Source organism: Pseudophryne corroboree, chromosome 1 (assembly GCF_028390025.1).
Source record: "Pseudophryne corroboree isolate aPseCor3 chromosome 1, aPseCor3.hap2, whole genome shotgun sequence".
NCBI lineage: Eukaryota > Metazoa > Chordata > Amphibia > Anura > Myobatrachidae > Pseudophryne > Pseudophryne corroboree.
This window is the reverse complement of record NC_086444.1, coordinates 427,406,424-427,425,001: the sequence shown is the minus strand read 5'-3', so window position 1 is coordinate 427,425,001 and position 18,578 is coordinate 427,406,424. Positions and strand designations below refer to the sequence as shown.

Here is an 18,578-nt window from a genome sequence, read left to right as displayed (position 1 = left end):
TCCCACTGTGAAGCATGGAGAAGGAGGTGTGATGGTGCTTTGCTGGTGACACTGTTGGTGATTTATTAAAAATTCAAGGCACACTTAACCAGCATGGCCACCACAGCATTCTGCAGCGCCATGCCATCCCATCTGGTTTGCACTTACTGGGACCATTATTTGTTTTTCAACAAGACAATGGCCCCAAACTCACCTCCAGGCTATGTAAGGGCTACTTGACCAAGAAGGAAAGTGATGGAGTGCTGTGTCAGATGACCTGGCCTCCACAATCACCCGGCCTAAACCAATTGAGATGGTTTGGGATGAGTTGGACTGCAGTGTGAAGGAAAAGCATCCAACAAGTGCTCAGCACCTCTGGGAACTCCTTCAAGACTGTTGGAAAACCATTCCAGGAGACTACCTCATGAAGCTGATTGAGAGAATGCCAAGAGTGTGCAAAGCGGTATCAAAGTAAAAGGGGGATACTTTGAGGAATCTAAAATAGAAAACATATTTTGAATTGTTTACAAAATAATTCCATATGTGTACTTTCCTAGTTTTGATGTCTTCAGCATTAATCTACAATGTATAAAATAATAAAAATAAATAAAAACCATTGAATGAGAAGGTGTGTCCAAACTTTTGACTGGTACTCATAGGAATGTGTGAATATACAGTATGGAGGGGGGTTCTCACCGGATGCAGAGGCCAGAAGCTGGGAGGATAGGGCCAAGGCATAAACAAGGCGCTGGTGTGTACGGAGAGTGAGCTGGCAAACAGACTGTTCTGATGAGATATTCCAGACACGAATCAAGCTGTCAGAGCTCCCGGTGAGCAGCTTATTATCAGAGAGCCACACAAGGCTACCCACCGCCACATCCGCAAAACTACACTGTGACACCAGATCACCTGTAGGGAGAGATATAGAATTTTCTTACTTACTGAATGATGTTAGCAGGAATTGGGGTTTACGCCTGCACCAGGTATATTAATACATTAGAAACTGTACAAAGAAGGGCAACTAAAATGGTGCATGGCCTACATCACAAAACATACCCAGAAAGACTAAGAAATCTCAATATGTATAGTTTGGAGCAGAAAAGGGAAAGGGGGGACATGATAGAAACTTTCAAATATATCAAGGATTTTAACAAAGTCCAGGAGGGAAACATTCTCCAAATGAAGAGAAGCAATAGGACACGAGGACATGCACTGAGACAGGAGGGGGGGAGGTTCAGGGGAAATTTGCGGAAAAATTACTTCACAGAAAGGGTAGTGGACAAGTGGAATAGCCTCTCACCGGAGGTGGTAGAGGCTAAGACAGTAGAGCAATTTAAACATGCATGGGATAGACATAAGGATATTCTTACAAAGAAATAAAGATCAATTAAGGTTAGAGATAAAAATAATGTAAAAAAAAAAAAAAAAAAAGAAGGGCAGACTAGATGGGCCAAGTGGTTCTTATCTGCCGACAAATTCTATGTTTCTATGTTTCTATTATTTGGTGGTGTAATAGATGTGCCAACAATATGCGTTTTAATAATACGTGTAAATAAATCTCATAAAGAGAGGTCAATACAAAGCACATAATAAACATACAATATATATGTAGACCAGGGTGCCTGCTCCCTCAACACGTTTGAATCAATTCTTAACATCTAATCGTCAGCCCTTATAATCACTTTTAACATGCATTCTTTCTCAGATAGCACTTTGTTGTTTGGGGGGTTTTATTCCACTTTAAAAGGGGACTGTGAACCATTACCACAATATGAGGCTTCAATTCATTACTGTGTGGTTTATGGGGTACTCTCATATTTTATTGTTTTGCTCCCTATTTTAATCCATATTAATGACCCTTCTGTTATAATTAATGAACAAAAGGAGGATTTTGGTACTTACCGATAAATCCCTTTTCGGAAGCCATAGGGGACACTGGCACAACTTCAAGACCGTGGGGTGATGATGGTGGATTACAGAGAGCTGGCACTTTAAATAATCTAAGAAGTGAAACAGGCTCCTCCCCCTCTATCCCCCATCATTGCTCAGTTATGAATTAGCCTAGAGGAGACAGGGACAAGAGCACAGACCTAAACGAGGGAAGAGAGCACATAATCAAACAGAACAGAACAAAAATGAAGGCAAGAGAACAGTGAGGGGTGGCCAGTGTCCCCTATGGCTTCCGAAAAAGGGATTTATCGGTAAGTACCAAAATCCTCCTTTTTCTGTCAGCCACTAGGGGACACTGGCACAACTTCAAGACGGTGAGGATGTCACAAAGTTTCCCCCCTGGGCGGGAGATCACTGAGGAACTTGCAAAACAAGACGGCCAAACCGTGAAGATGAAGCCGCAAAAGTATCAAACTTGTAGAACTTGGCAAACGTATGAATACTGGACCAACTGGCTGCTCTACAGAGTTGAGACGTGGTAGTCCCCTACTAGCGGCCCAGGAAGACCCAACTGAGCGTGTAGAGTGGGCCGCAATGGATAATGGAGGTCGTCTAGATTGGTGTAGTTAGGCTTGATGAATAGGCAACCGAATCCAGGGGACTAAGGTCTGCTTAGTAGCAAGCCACCCTCACCGCGGAAGATCATAAAGCACGAATAAAGCATCAGTCTTTCGTAATAGTGCTGTCTGTTCCACGTAGATATTCAACGTTCTCACTACATCCAGAGAAGAAGGTGTCCCAGAGTCCTCCTGTAAGGACGGTAACACAATTGGCTGATTGATATGAAAAGCCGACATGACATTGGGAAGAAAGGAAGCAAGTGTTCTCAACTCAGCCCTATCAGGCTGAAAAATCAAGTAGGGAGGCATACAAGACAAGGCACTTAATTCAGATACCCTCCGGGTTGCAGCTATGGCTAATAGAAAAACAGTCTTCCAAGTAAGATAGTTAATATCTGCGTCTTCCAAGGGTTCAAAACAGAGTGACTACAGATAATCCAGCACCAGATTCAAGTCCAAAGGAGCTGTAGGGGGAACAAACGCGGGTTGTACCAGAATGACACCTTGTAGGAAATTTGCACATCTGGTAGGAGCGCTAGGCGTCTCTGAAAGAAAATCGATAAAGGCAGATACCTGAACTTTCAGGGATCCTAGACGAAGTCCGGAATCTAAACCTGCCTGAAGAAATAGCAAGAACCATGAGAGACGAAAAGAATCTGATTGAAACCGTTTTCAGTCACACCAAGAAATATAAGAACGCCAGATGTGATGGTAATGGGCTGCCGTAACAGGTTTTCGTGCACGCAACATTGTGGGAATCCCACAGTCCAGAATCCCTATGCATTTTAGGATATCTCCCTCAAGAGCCATCCCGTTAAACGTAGTCATGGTAAATCTGGATACATGAAGGGCCCTTGTTGGAGTAGATCCGGTCACAGAGGTAGAAGCCAAGGATCGTCTGCTAGCAGAAGGAGCAGGTCTGAAAACCAAGCTCTCAGAGGCCAATCTGGTGCCACCAAGATCATCGTGATTGACTCCTGTTTGATTCTCTTGAGAATTCGAGACAATAGAGGAAACAGAGGAAACATGTATGCGGCCAGAGCATCTACAGCTTCCACCTGAGAATCCAGTGTTCTGGAGATGTATCGAGGAAGCTGATGATTGAGACAGGACGCCATGAGATCCACCCCCGGACACCTCCAGCGCTGTGTCAGAGCGTCGAACACCTCTGGGTGAAGTGCCCATTCTCCCGGATGTAGATCCTGATGGCTGAGGTGGTCTGCTTCCTAATTGTCTACTCCTGGAATGAATACTGCTGAGAGGACTACAGCGTTGCGTTCGGCCCACTGGAGAATGTGTGTCCCCTCTCGCATCGCTTGGCGACTGCGAGTTCCTCCCTCCTTGTTTACATACGCTACAACAGTCACGTTGTCCGATTGAACCTTTACCGCCTTGGATCGTAGAACTTGGGCAGCTTTTACCAGCACATTATAGATCGCTCTCAGTTCCAACACATTTATTGGCAACAGTGATTCCTTTGGAGACCAATGGCCCTGAAGATGGAAGTCCAATACAGAGATTGTGCAGTTGGCAGCCACCAAAGAAGCGAAAGTCGCGTCTCTGGAGTCAGTTGAACTAACTGTTGAAGGTGTAGATGCGACCCCGACCATTGATGTAACATATCCAGCTGTAAAGAATGTGAATGAAAATGGCCGAACTCCAGAATTTCGAAAGCTGCTACCATTTTCTCAAGCAAACGAATGATAAATGGACTGATACCAGCCTTGGCTTGAGGACAGCTTGGACCAGTTTCTGTATATCCAGAGCTCTGTCTTGCGGCAGAAAAACTTTCTGGATGTTGGTGTCCAAGATCACACCAAGAAACTGGATACGTTATGACGGCAGAAGGTTGGATTTCCGAAAATTGATTATCCATCCATGTTCCACTAACACATTTTATGTTAATAGAGCATGCTCCTGGAGCATGAGATCTGATGGAGCTTTGAGGAGGAGGTCGTCTAAGTATGGTATTATTCTGACTCCCAATGATCTGAGGTAAGCAATCATCACTGACATGACCTTGGTAAACACCCTGGGGGCTGTGGACAGACCGAATGGTTAGGCTCTGAACTGAAAATGATCTTGTTGAATCGCGAACCTGAGAAACGCTTGGTGTGGTTCCCATATTGGAATATGGAGATATGCATCCTTGATTTCCAGAGATATCATAAATTCCTTGGGTTCCAGGCTCAAGATCACTGAGTTGAGCGACTCCATCTTGAACCGGTAATAAGATAGAAACTGATTTAATGATTTCAGATTCAGAATTGGTCAAGTACCAGCTGGTTTTGGTACTACGAAAAAATTGGATTAGTAACCCTTCTTTCATTGAAGTAGTGGTATCGGCATTAACACAGCCGATTCTACCAAGGACTGGAATGCACCTTGAAGGGCCAAATGTTTGTCCAGAAGAAGTGGAAGACTTGTCATAAAATATTTCTTTGGCGGCAAAACTTTGAAATCTAGCTTGTACCCTTGGGAGATGATATTGCGAATCCACGCATTGTCTGATATCTTGAACCAGGCATCATGAAAGTTTCAAAGCCACGCTCCCACCGTACTTGGGCCCCGGTGGGAGGGGAGACAGTCATGCCACGGTCTTTTCTGCAGGCTTTGGGTCTTGACGACAAGCAGTGACTGGTTACTTGCCGCGACCTCTACCTTGCAAGGGTGTAGCTCTTCCGCATCATCTAAAAGGCTGAGTGGAACGAAGGTACCGAAAGCCTGAGAAATTAACGAGTCTAGTTCTTTTCCAAAAAGAATGTCACCTGTAAACGGAAGTGCTCCAGCGACTTTTTTTGCCATGACCGAAGCCAAAGAACTCCATATCTCTAGCCGCTTCTCCTAGGTATATAGCTGATTCCTTGATATGTTCCACTAAGATCAATACTTCTTCTAACAGAACTCCCTCTTGTAAGTCCTTTATCAATTTAGTGGCCCAGTGTTCCACTGCCTTGTTCACCCAGGAATTTACCAAAGTTGGTCTAAGTGAGACACCTGCAGCCGAATAGATGGACTTCAACATGGTGTCCAGCTTCCGGTCAGAAAGATCTTTCAACGAAGTTGCTCCCAGAACAGGTAATGCGGTCTTTTTGGACAACCTGGATAGAGAGGAGTCTACTCGAAGTAACATCACCCATTTATCCGTCATAGCTGATGGAAATGGATAAATACTTAGAAAACTTTTAGGCATCTGAAACCGTTTGTCTAGGTGTTTCCAAGCCTCCGTCAGCTGATCATCCAGGTTCTTGGAAAAAGGATAAGTGACCGGTGAACGCTGCTTTCTACCAAATAAAGCAGTATCTGGTGAATACGGTTTCAAAACTTATCTTATAGCTAAAATAAGAGGTTCAACTTCCTGAGAAGGTTCCTGTGAAACTTCTTCGTCTGGGTCAGTAATTTCGCTCAACTCGCGATCGTCCTCTTCAGCTTCGTCCTGAGAGAGAAGACCTGCCACCCAGGGTGGTTCTGTAGCAATAGAAAGTACATCTTTTTGAGGAATCTGCTTAACCGTCTTTCGTAAAGCAGACACCTCATTATGTATTTGTGAGATGGTTACTGTGAATGCTACCTCACCAGGGGGAAAATTAGCGTCTTGGTAGGAATTAACTAACGTAACCTCTGAAGCACATGCTTCACACAGGAAGGAATCGTCTGTGTGAGCTTTTTTTTTTTTTTTACACTTAGCACAGATAAATAGTTTTTGTGATGCCTTATCAGCTGGTCCCTTGCTTGCCACTGTGATGGAGAGAGTGGAGACGCATACAATTCACACCAGCACTCTCAATAATACAGAGAGAGAGAGGGGAATATCGGAAGGATAGAGGGAGATATAATATTTGTACTACTCCTCTATTCTAACTCCCTCTGCCACCAACCTGTATTTTATGTGCAGGCTTTCAGGTTTCTGGCAGTCTGAAGGAATGTGCACCTGTCTCTGCTAACAGTGCTGATTCCTGAAGAGAGAAGAAACATTGTTGCTATTCATGAGCTGCCTAGATGAGGAATGCGCCTTTTTCTGTGATTGACAGTTTGAAAACCTGCCAACTCCGTCCCCTATGCACAGGCACCCATCTCAACCAGGTCCCTAAGCGCCATTTGGAATTGGTGCCTTACACAATTAAAATCCACCAACTCACAAAGTTCTCCAGATGCTGTCTGCCTTCTAGTTAAATGCCCTCCGCCTTAGCCCCCAGATCCGCAGCTTAAGGCGGATCCGCTCCACTATCCTCCGCTGTAAACTCCCTCTGTCCTGCACTGAGCGAGCAATGCTGTCGCGTTGTGTACTGCCACTCGCGCACAGTGCCCTACACAAGGAGATTCACTCACCCACACTACCGCGTGGGTACTGTCAGCACGGCAGTGTGGTGGAGACCACGCCGCTGCCGCTGCCAGTCATGCCCAACAGGGTAAGGAGGGGAGGGAATTTTGGGATTCGCAGCTGCGCTGGAGGCGGGCGCCGCACAGTGCCTCACACAAGGAGGCTCACTCACCCAACCGGAGCCTCAGGATGCAGCTGTCTTGGGAGGAACAGTGCTTCTGAGGTTAAGTGCTGTTCTCCTTGCTGTCTCGGGAGGAACAGTGCCTCTCAGGTTAAGCACTGTTCTCCTTGTGCAGCTTGACGCTGTTAGTGTGTAACCCGGACCCCACTTCTCTCATGGCGAAGGGTTCCTGAGGCTGAGGGAACAAAGTCCCATAAATAAAAAAGCTAAATAAATTAAATAAATGGAAAAGGGGGGGGACGGGGGCGCCTGGATTGCAGATCCTATTACTAACAGGATCTGCAATCCAGGCCCCCCTCCTTTTTCCACTATATTTGTGTATATATTGTACACTGGAAGGCAAGGCTTCCTTCCTCTGGTATTGGCACTCCTCCCATTCACCCTCAGGTGTTTTAATAAGCTGGGTTCCTGCATTTCAGATCACACATTGATAAGGCCCTATTTAGAGGTAAGTCCTAAATAAATTTATAGAATGTGATAGTATTAGGGATGTTAGGTACCCATGTGATGAAGTCACCTTTGCCGCGGTACATGGGCCGCATATTTGCGCAAATATGTGCTAAGAACTTCAATTATACTCCATGTTAATTGTGAGGGTTTATTTAAATTATTTTTATTATCAGCGTTCTTAGTGCTAAGAGTGTGCATCTGCATCTCTCTTCCCCCAGCATAGTATTAGAAGCCTCAGCATGATAGCACCTCTTGATATCTTTAGTAATACGATGTGCAATCCAGGTTCCCCCCTTTTTCCACTATATTTGTTATATATTTTACACTGGAAGGCAAGGCTTCCTTCCTCTGGATTGGCACTCCTCCCATTCACCCTCAGGTGTTTTAATTAGCTGGGTTCCTGCATTTCAGATCACACATTGATAAGGCCCTATTTAGAGGTAAGTCCTGTATAAATTTATAGAATGTGATAGTATTAGGAATGTTAGGTACCCATGTGATGAAGTTACCTGGCCGCGGTACATGGGCCCGCATATTTGCGCAAATATGTGCTAAGAACTTCAATTATACTCCATGTTAATTGTGAGGGTTTATTTAAATTATTTTTACTATCAGTGTTCTTAGTGCTAAGAGTGTGCATCTGCATCTCTCTTCCTCCAGCATTAAATTAAATAAATGAAAGTAAATATAGACTGAGCTGGAGCTCAGTCAGCAGTGACCGGCTCCCTCGGCACAAATTCAGAACCCAGGTATGATGGGGGATAGAGGGGGAGGAGCCTGTTTCACTTCTGAGATTATTTAACGTACCAGCTCCCTGTAAGCCACCATCATCACCCCATGGTCTTGACATTTTGCCAGTGGGGGTCATTCCGAGATGATTGCTAAAATGATGCAAATTATGCATTTGTTCGCAGCGATCAGGGTAAAATACGGCAGTTCTGCGCATGCGGCGCAATGCGCACGCGTGACGTACGGGCACAACGGCCGATGCAGTTTTGCACAGGGTCTAGCGATGCATTTCAGTCGCACTGTTTGCCGCAGAGTGATTGACATGAAGAGGGCGTTTCTGGGTGGCAACTGACCGTTTTCAGGGAGTGTTAGGAAAAACGCAGGCGTGGCTGGGCGAACGCTGGGCGGGTTTGTGACGTCAAATCCGGAACTGAATTGTCTGAAGTGATCGCAAGCGCTGAGTAGGTTTTGAGCTACTCTGAAACTACACAAAAAATGTTTGCAGGCACTCTGTGAAACAACCGCACTTCTGCTAAGCTAAAATACACTCCCAGTGGGTGGCGGCATAGCGTTTGCATGGCTGCTAAAAACTGCTAGCGAGCGATCAACTTGGAATGACCTCCAGTGTCCCCTAGTGGCTCACAGAAAAAATTGATTTGTTTTTACTGTGATCTATAGCAACCTTATCTGATTTAATGCAGTATAAGATTGGTTTTAATCATTTCATTTAAGATTATACATTTATTGTACTGCTTTTAGATTTTACAGATGTACATACATCAGTAAATCTGATCACCTCCAGATATTAAATTTGTACTAAGTATTATTAATTTATTAATCATGTATTAATCATGCTATTACTGCTTCTCATTATGAAGACAATCTCTCTATTAGGAAGAAATGTCAAAACTCCCATCATTACTTACCAGTATTCACGCTGTAGACACCAACAGAATCTGAATGATACCCAACTGCCAACAGCAGTCTATTAGGGGAAACAGCTAGAGAGAGTGCTGGAGACGAAGCAGCCTTCACACACCCTTGCCCATGCAGCCTCCCAAGACCACCAGATGACACCTGCACCTGTGGAGAAAAGAACATATCATCTCAGCACTGACACTTTAAGCCAACATTCACATGACACTTTAGGCCAGTGGGTCATTACTTTGCCATCCTCTCCTCCAGTAAGAATGTATTCTCCATGACGCAGAAAGTTAGCAGTCAGAGTGGAGCCACTGTGAGCTCGAAAACGAGACAGGAGAACTTGTGATTCCCATGACCACAGTGAGACCCAGCCATCAAGACTACCTGCGACAACTACATTGCCCTCCAAGGAGAAGGACATTGTTCTCACAGACGAGGAACAACAGAGAACCTGAAAAAAAAACCAACAACCATATTAATAGAAATTAGAGAAAGATTAACCTCCATGAACACAACGCCAATGTGCAGACGGTGTAGAGAACGGAGTGAAGGTAACTTACGGCACTTCTTTTCCAGTTATCCAGTAGTATCACAGATATATTTCCATCCCAAGACCCCACTGCAGCAACAGGACTTCTAGGGTGAAATGCTACGCAGTTCAGCGGGCTGGAGAAGGAACTGGAGCCTAAGAGACAACAGCGTCTTGTGTCCCACAACTAAAAGAATAAAGAAGGAAGCACATAGTGAAAGTGCCATTCAGATTTTAAAAAAAATCAGAAATTTAGATACACATTTAAGAAGAATCAGCCACCTTGATTTGAAAGTCCAGAGAACAGGTGAGAAGCTGCCTGTGGTCAGGACTAATGCTGCATCCTGTGACCTGCCGCTTGTGAGCCTCAATTCTCTGTATGCTGGGTAACAGAAAGAGATATGTATTAATATGTCACATGACGCAAACAGGTAAAGGCATGATCATACAGTATATACATTAATATATACTACATTGCCCAGTGAAACTCCATTAAGATTATACATTCTGATTCACTGGAATGTTGATATACAAGCTTTCCAGAAATCGCATACAATAAAAATACGATTTATGGTCTTACCTGGTTAAATCCTTTTCTTTGCGTCCATAGAGGGCACAGGGAACAATGGGGTACAGCCTGGAAAGGACAGTCTGGGCAGCAAACAGAAAACTTTGTTTCCCAGGATACTCAGGCTCCCTCTCTTCTATACCCCGCCCCTCAAACAGTCAGTTACAGTAGCAAGCCAAAGGCAGGACCAAGGCGAAGGAGAAGGAACACACACAGACACAAACACCAGAGAGTGACCCAGATACCAGCACATAGGAACTACCCCTGCAATCAGAGTGGGCGCCCTGTGTCCCCTATGGAAGTGACGAAAAGGATTTAACAAGGTAAGACCATAAATCCCATTTTCTTCTTTTATCCACTAGGAAGCACAGGGAAAACTGGGTCGTCCTAAAGCGACATCGTCATGGGCTGGGACACTCATGACCTACGCTGAGAACAGAATGCCCAAAGGCTGCGTCAGAGGATGCAAAAGTATCAACTGCATGAAAAATAGGATTTTAATACCCACCGGTAAATACTTTTCTCATAGTCCATTTGGGATATTAGGGACAGATTAGTACGATGGGGTATAGACGGGTCCAAAGGAGCCAGTGCACTTTAAATTTCTGCACCTGGGTGTGCTGGCTCCTCCCTTCTATGCCCCCTCCCACAGGCAGTTATAGGTAAAACAGTGCCCAAAGGAGAAATGACATACTCGAGAGAAGGAACATAACAACAATAAGTGTGGTGAGATTTACACACCAGCACACCATAACATAACCGGGCCAGCAACGGCTGGCAACAGAAAACAGCAACAGCTGAACAGGAAACACATAACAGAGAACCTGCAGAAAGTCATCGCACAGAGGAGGGCGCCCAATATCCCTTATGGACTACGAGAAAAGGATTTACAGGTAGGTATTAAAATCCTATTTTCTCTAGCATCCATAAGGGATATTGGGGACAGATTAGTACGATGGGGACGTCCCAAAGCATCCTGAAAAGGCGGGAACGTGCGGAGACTGCTGCGGCACCACCTGCCCAAACTGGGTATCCTCTTTGGCCAGGGTATCAAATTTGTAGAATTTCACAAAGGTGTTCTTCCCCGACCAGGTAGCCACTCGGCATAGTTGCAAGGCCAAGACACCACGGGCAGCCGCCCAGAAAGAGCCCACTGAACTTGTAGGGTGGGCCTTCAGAGATTTAGGAACAGGTAAGGCTGCCGACACATAGGCCTGTTTGATAGTAAACCTAATCCAAAGAGCAAGAGACTGCTTTGAAGCAGGACAACCCTTTTTCTGCACATCATAGAGCACGAACAAAGAATCCGTCTTCCTGACTTGAGCTGTGCGCCTGACATAGATCTTCAAAGCATGCACAAGATCCGAAGACTCCGGAGGAGCCGAAGCATCAGAACTGGACGGAACCACAATAGGTTGATTCAGGTGGAACGCGGAGATAACCTTCGTCAGGAACTGCTGTCTAATCCGGAGATCCGCTCTGTCCTCGTAAAAGACCAAGTAGGGACTTTTACACGATAAGGCCCCCAATTCTGAGACACGTCTAGCAGAATCCAGGGTCAATAACATCACCGTCTTCCACGTGAGGTACTTGTCTTCTACCGTCACCAGAGGTTCAAACCAGGAGGACTGTAGAAAGCGTAACACCACATCCAAATCCCATGGTGCTGTAGGTGGCACAAACAAAGGTTGTATGTGAAGCACCCCTTGCACGAAGGTCTGAACTTCTGGCAGGCTAGCCAACTTCTTCTGAAAGAAAACGAAAAGAGCTGAAATCTGGACCTTAATGGATCCAAGACGTAAGCCTTTATCCACTCCAGTTTGTAGGAAACGAAGGAATCGTCCCAAGTGGAATTCTGGAGATGGATATGTGCGTTCATCGCACCAAGAAACATATCTCCGCCAGATATGATGATAGTGTTTTGACGTCACAGGTTATTTGGCTTGCACCGTAGTGGCAATTACTTTTTTGGAAAGCCCTTTGTGAGCTAGGATGTTCTGCTCAACTTCCATGCCATCAAACGAAGCCGCCGTAAGTCCGGGTAGACAACGGTCCTTGCTGAAGAAGATCCTTTCTTAGTGGCAGAGGCCAAGGGTCTTCTGTGGACATGTCCAGAAGAGCCGCGTACCACGCTCTCCGGGGCCAATCCAGAGCAATCAAGATTGCTTGTACTCCGTGATGTCTGATCCGCTTGAGCACCCTTGGGATCAACAGAATCGGAGGTAATAGGTAGACCAGCAGGTAAGGCCAAGGCGACATCAGCGCATCCACTGCACTCGTGTGAGGGTCTCTGGTTCGCAAACAGTAGTAGTGAAGCTTCTTGTTGAGGCGAGACGCCATCATGTCAATCTGCGGGCATCCCCACCTGTTGACGATCTGTTGAAACACCTGTGGGTGTAATCCCCACTCCCACGGGTGGAGATTGTGGTGACTCAGGAGGTCCGCTCCCCAGTTGTCCACTCCCGGAATGAAAATTGCGGACAGTGCTCTGCATTCCTTTCCGCCCAGAGAAGTATTTTTGACACTTCTTGCATGCAGGCCTTGCTTTTTCTCCCTCCTTGTCGAATGATGTACGCCACTGCCGTGGCATTGTCCGACTGAACCTGGATCGCCTGATCCCTGAGTAGAGGGGAGGCCTGAATCAGAGCATTGTATAAAGCCCGAAGTTCCAGTATGTTGACCGGAAGTAGGGCTTCTTTGGCAGGCCACCTGCCCTGGAACTGCGCCCCCTGGGTGACAGTTCCCCATCCTCTCAGGCTCACAACCGTCGTGAGGAGGATCCAATCCTGAATCCCAAAGCATCAACCTTCCAGCAGGTTGGAAGACAGTAGCCACCACAGGAGTGAAATCCTGGCCTGGGGTGACAGCTGAATCAAATGGTGCATCTGAAGATGTGAACCGGACCACTTGTTCAGAATGTCCAATTGGAAGGGTCTGGTATGGAACCTTCCGAACTGTATCGCCTCGTACGAGACCACCATTTTTCCCAACAATTTTATACAAAGATGAATGGAAACTCGAACAGGTCGGAGAACCCTGCGAACCATCTCTTGAAGTGTTCTCACCTTGTCCTCTGGGAGGAACACTCTATGAGCTACCGTATCCAGTATCATACCCAGAAACAGGAGCTGTTGAGACTGTTCCAGTTGGGACTTCTGTAGATTGAGGATCCACCCGTGGTGAGACAGAAGTTGTATAGTGCGATCTATTGGAGCAGTAGAAGTTCCCTGGAACTCGCTTTTATAAGGAGATCGTCCAGGTAAGGGACAATGTTGACCAACAGGACTCTGAGCGTCCTTAATATCCAGGGACACCAGGAATTCCTGTTGTTCCAGGCCTGCAATCACCGCTCTCAAAGTTTCCATCTTGAATTTGAAAACCTTCAGGTAAGAATTTAAGGACTTCATATTCAAAATGGGTCTCACAGACCCGTCTGGTTTTGGCACTACGAACACAGAGTAGTAACCTTGTCCTTGCTGTAGCAGGGGTTCTGGAAAAATGACATGGGACTGGACCAACTTGTCGATGGCCAGTAGTAGCGTAACACGCATATTTTCCAAAGCTGGCAAGCTTGATTTGAAAAACCGTCGAACTCCAGCTTGTAACCCTGAGAGATAAGGTCCCTTACCCAGGAATCTTGGCAGGAACCGTCCCAGACGTGGCTGTAGCGATGTAATCGAGCTCCCACCACGAGATCACCTCGAGGTGGGTAGGCACCGTCATGCTGAAGTCTTTGTGGAAGCTGAACTGGTGCTCTGTTCCTGAGAGCCAGCAACAGCTGGTTTCTTAGGCTTATCTCTGGAGCCTCTAGCTGCGTTGGAGGCACCCCTGGCCATAGATCGAAATCTGGAGGACCGAAAGGACTGAGTAGATGGTCCCGGGTAGGTACGCCTAGCAGGTGGAGCCCCTGAAGGGAGAAACGTGGATTTCCCAGTAGTAGCTTTGTAGATTCATGCATCCAATTCACCTCCGAAGAGCCATTCTCCTGTGAAGGGAAGAGATTCCACATTACGTTTGGAGTCAGCGTCTGCAATCGACTGACGCAACTATATGGCTCTGCGTGCAAACACAGCAATAGCAGTGGTCCTAGCATTAATATTGCCAATCTCTTTAAGGGAGTCACAGAGGACTCTTACTGTGTCCCGAATGTGTTTTAGGAAAGTTACAGTAGTAACCAAGGTCATATCACCCGAAAGACCCTCTTGAATTTGAGTAGCCCACGTATGAATGGCATGTGTCATGCAACAACCAGCAATGACCAGTCTTTGAGCTACACCTGCAGCATGTAGATAGATTTCAGAGTGGTCTCAATTTTCCTATCCCCGGGGTCCTTTACAGTAAAAGAGCCCGGAGCTGGGAGCATCGCCTTTTTAGAAAGGCGAGAGACTGAGACGTCTACTGCTAGAGATTCTTCCCAGAATTTCCTGCCTTTAGGAGCAAAGGGGAACGTATTCAAAAACCTTTTGGACACCTGATATTTTTTATCTGGATTTTTCCAGACTAATTTAAATAAATCATCCAATTCCTTGGAATCAGGAAAAGTGACTGCCAGTTTGTCTTGTGGGAGGAAAAATTACTTGATTAGCAGCGTCCTCCAAGGGGAGCTTTAACACATACCATATAGCCAATATGAGGGGTTCAATACCCTGTGTAGGGGTGGGATCCCCACTAATGGGATCCACATCATCCTGTACATCATCATCAGAATCTGATAGGATTGCCGGTAAAGCACGTTTTTGTGCACCTGTAGTAGACAGCTGGGGATGGGGAACATCAGCCTTGGCAGTTAGGCTAGCCACTGCTTGTTGCAGTTCTTGTGTTTTATTGGCAGTGAAGCTGAGATGACATATCAGACATCATAGTTTTGATAGCCCCCAGCCAGGAAGGCTCTGGACTCTCCCCCACATTGTTATCAGCATCTTGTGATGACTGACTACACTGCTCACATGATATGGAGCCAGATTAAATAGGGGAGAATCTGATATTACATACACTGCATAACTTCTGTTTCACCATTATGAAATACAGATACAATACACATACAACAGGCTGAATACAATACAAGCCTGCCCTATTGCATGTGAGAGGAGACACAGAAGAGAGGACACCAGTGCATCCAACGCTGTACAGCCCCAGTGAGACTTTCAGCGTTTTATGTATATTATATAACAGTGATACTGTCTGTACAGAGAATTCCCCAGAGGAATGTAAACTGTGCACTAATGGCGGCTCTCCCCCTCTACACCCGGTACCAGTGATCCAGCGTGTGAACGTGTGGAGGAGCTGTATGAGGCTGCTGCTGCTTATGCAGAGGAAGGCGCCAAAATGCCGCTGAGCCTGCTCTGATGTAGGTCTGCACCCCGCAATGGCGCCGGAGCTACTAATAATGTTTATACTGGCTATGTCTCCAACACCCTCTGTAACCTCACATAAATGCTTGGTACAAAACCTCCAGCAAGTCTCACGCAGGGGCACCCGCGGGTCCCCCCCCCCAGGAGGGACCCGTACACCTCACCCGCGCTTCTGCCACTCAATGAACCAGGTGACCCCCCTAGCGGGGCCCCCGGTTTGTACTCACCACAGACGATCACCTTCAGGCTCTGTTAGGGGTATGCGGCATGCTGCAGCAGCTAAGGCGCAGTGCCCCGCTGAACAAACAGCCACTCCTGACTCCTGCACCAGCAGAACAGATCTGACCGCCTTGATTAGCACATCCACCTCTGCCTGTGATATGGATTTATCTGGCATGGAGGAGGTCAGTCATGCCGATTCAGTAACCTGCTGGCTGCCACAGCAATGATTTCCTGTGGGGTCACAGAATGGGTCTCTTAGCTAATTTGTGATTGCAGCAATACCTGCCTACGACAGCTCTTGTGTAACTGAATCTGCCACGTGGGGGGATATTTACTAAGCTCCCGATTTTGACCGAGTTGGTGTTTTTTCATCAAAGTGTCATGTCGGGAATTTACTAAACTCAAATCTCGGCAGTGATGAGGGCATTCGTATTTTTTTGGTAGGCAAAGAAAAAAAATACGAATGAATACACCATCAGTCAAATACGCCTGTTATTTTATACAACTCGGTAATTTACTAAAAAGTCAAATTCACAAACACAACCACAAGAGTGACCCCACTTAACCTTGCGGTCTACCGCAGACCGCAAAATTCCCACCATTGGATACAATGGAGCGCCTGTGCGCTACATTGTATCTCTACAGTGCGCAGCCTGACTGACAGCTCAGGCGCGCACAGCCAATCAGGAGAGTGCCATGACGTGGCGCTCCCTGATTGGCTGAAGGGACCGTCTTTGACAGCAGTCACGGGGGGTCCCGCCAGTCGGGGAAAGGGGTCCCATGTGTAAACATGGGACCCCTTTCAGTGCGTGGTCTGGGTTTTTTGTTTTTTTATTTTGCCAAGTACGTGGATTACAAACAGAAGAGGACCGATCTACACTGGATTGTTGGGAGTATAATTTTATTGACATTGGATTCTAAGTGGAGAAGGGGACCAACTCTTCGTGTCAACATAGTTAAGTATGTGTGTATGTAGGTGTGCATGTATGTAATAAAGTTATACTATCACGGTGTGTGTGTATTGTTTTTATTTGGGTATTTTTTTTGTAGTAGAACTACAGGTACCAGCGGGCCCGTTTCCCCCCCGCATGCTGGTACTTGTGGTTCTCCAAGTACCAGCTTGCGGGGGGAGGCTTGCTGGGACTTGTAGTACTGCTACAAAAAACAATATTTTTATTTTTACACAGAAGGCTATCAGCCCCCCATCCGCCGCCCTTGGATGGGGGGGACAGCCTCGGGCTTCACCCCTGGCCCTTGGGTGGCTGGAGGGGGGGGACCCCTTGATTTAAGGGGTCCCCACTCCTCCAGGGTACCCCGGCCAGGGGTGACTAGTTGGTGATTTCATGCCAGGGCCGCAGGGACCAATATAAAAGTGTCCCCCGGCTGTGGCATTATTTCGCTGACTAGTGGAGCCCGATGCTGGTGGTAAAAATACGGGGGACCCCTACGCTTTTTGTCCCCCGTATTTTTGGCACCAGGACTAGGCGCAGAGCCCGGTGCTGGTTGTTAAAATATGGGGGAACCCCTGTCAATTTTTCCCCCGTATTTTTACAACCAGGACTGGCTCAAAGAGCCCGAGGCTGGTTATGCTTAGGAGGGGGGGACCCCACGCATTTTTTTTTTCTGATTTTTAACTCTTTAAACACTTTTTTAAGGTACACAATGAAGCCCTGCACGGATCTCACAGATCCGGCCGGGATTCAATGTGTTAAGTTCGGCAGTGTTTTACTAATCACTCCCGTAAAACACTGGCCGAAATTACGAATGACATCGACATCGGAATACACGAAAATGCAGAATACGAGAGCATAGTAAATGAGGAGTAAAAAATTCAAAAAGTTTCAAATTCACACATTCGATGTCATTCGTGTTTAATCTCCCTCCAAATCGACACTAATACGAATCTTAGTAAATATACCCCATGGTGTTCTCCAACACTCAAAAATTATCCCTTCTTGCTACAAGTTTGTTCCATGCAACAATCATGACTTGCAAGATTTTATTTAATTCATTATATATGAGTTACTTCATCAGAATATCCTCATATCCAAAAAGTGTTTGTGCCTTCATTGACTGTTATAGACTTTCCACTAGAACAATATATATATATATATATAGATAGATAGATAGATAGATAGATAGATAGATAGATAGATAGATAGATAGATAGATAAATGGCTGTATAGCAAACAGCGGCACTCAGAGACTGACAAAGCCAAATGAAAATAAAGTGCTGGTGCTTTTTATTCCATGTTACAGGCTACATGTTCCAACGTTTCGGGGCGCACAGGCCCCTTTTTCAAGGTGAGCCAAAATACAGACTCTGTATTTTGGCTCACCTTGAAAAAGGGGCCTGTGCGCCCCGAAACGTTGGAACATGTAGCCTGTAACATGGAATAAAAAGCACCAGCACTTTATTTTCATTTGGCTTTGTCAGTCTCTGAGTGCCGCTGTTTGCTATACAGCCATTTATCTGCATTTACTACTCCAGAAGGCACCTGAGCAGTTTGGTTCACTTTGAGGAGAGTGCCGATCCGCCACTAGTCGCTATATATATATATATATATATATATATATATATATATATATATATATATATATATATATATATATATATATACATACACATACATACACAGTGGTTCCAGTTGCCATTGAAGAGTCTGTTGGTGGCAGCAACTAATTTCCTATCAATGGGGTCACCACATTGGCATGTATTTGACAATTCATGTAACACCAGCTGTAGCGATCAGTAAAGACAAGTTAATGATGGTAAAAGAAACCCATGACAAAACAGGTGGCAGAGCAAGCTCA

The 18,578-nt window shown here is 45.9% G+C and overlaps 1 protein-coding gene across 7 annotated transcripts in view; it reads right to left on the bottom strand.

Annotated features, from left to right (window-relative positions):
• LOC134890326 (telomerase protein component 1-like) overlaps positions 1–18,578 on the bottom strand; it is a 262,589-nt gene that overhangs the window by 33,113 nt on the left and 210,898 nt on the right. For all 7 annotated transcript variants that reach the window (XM_063913448.1, XM_063913445.1, XM_063913451.1 and 4 more), the window contains exons 37-41: positions 9,906–10,005; positions 9,655–9,810; positions 9,336–9,545; positions 9,097–9,253; positions 676–888 (exon numbers count right to left, since the gene is read on the bottom strand). In XM_063913448.1, coding sequence (XP_063769518.1) covers positions 676–888; positions 9,097–9,253; positions 9,336–9,545; positions 9,655–9,810; positions 9,906–10,005 — 836 coding nt within the window. The remainder of the gene's footprint in view (positions 1–675; positions 889–9,096; positions 9,254–9,335; positions 9,546–9,654; positions 9,811–9,905; positions 10,006–18,578) is intronic.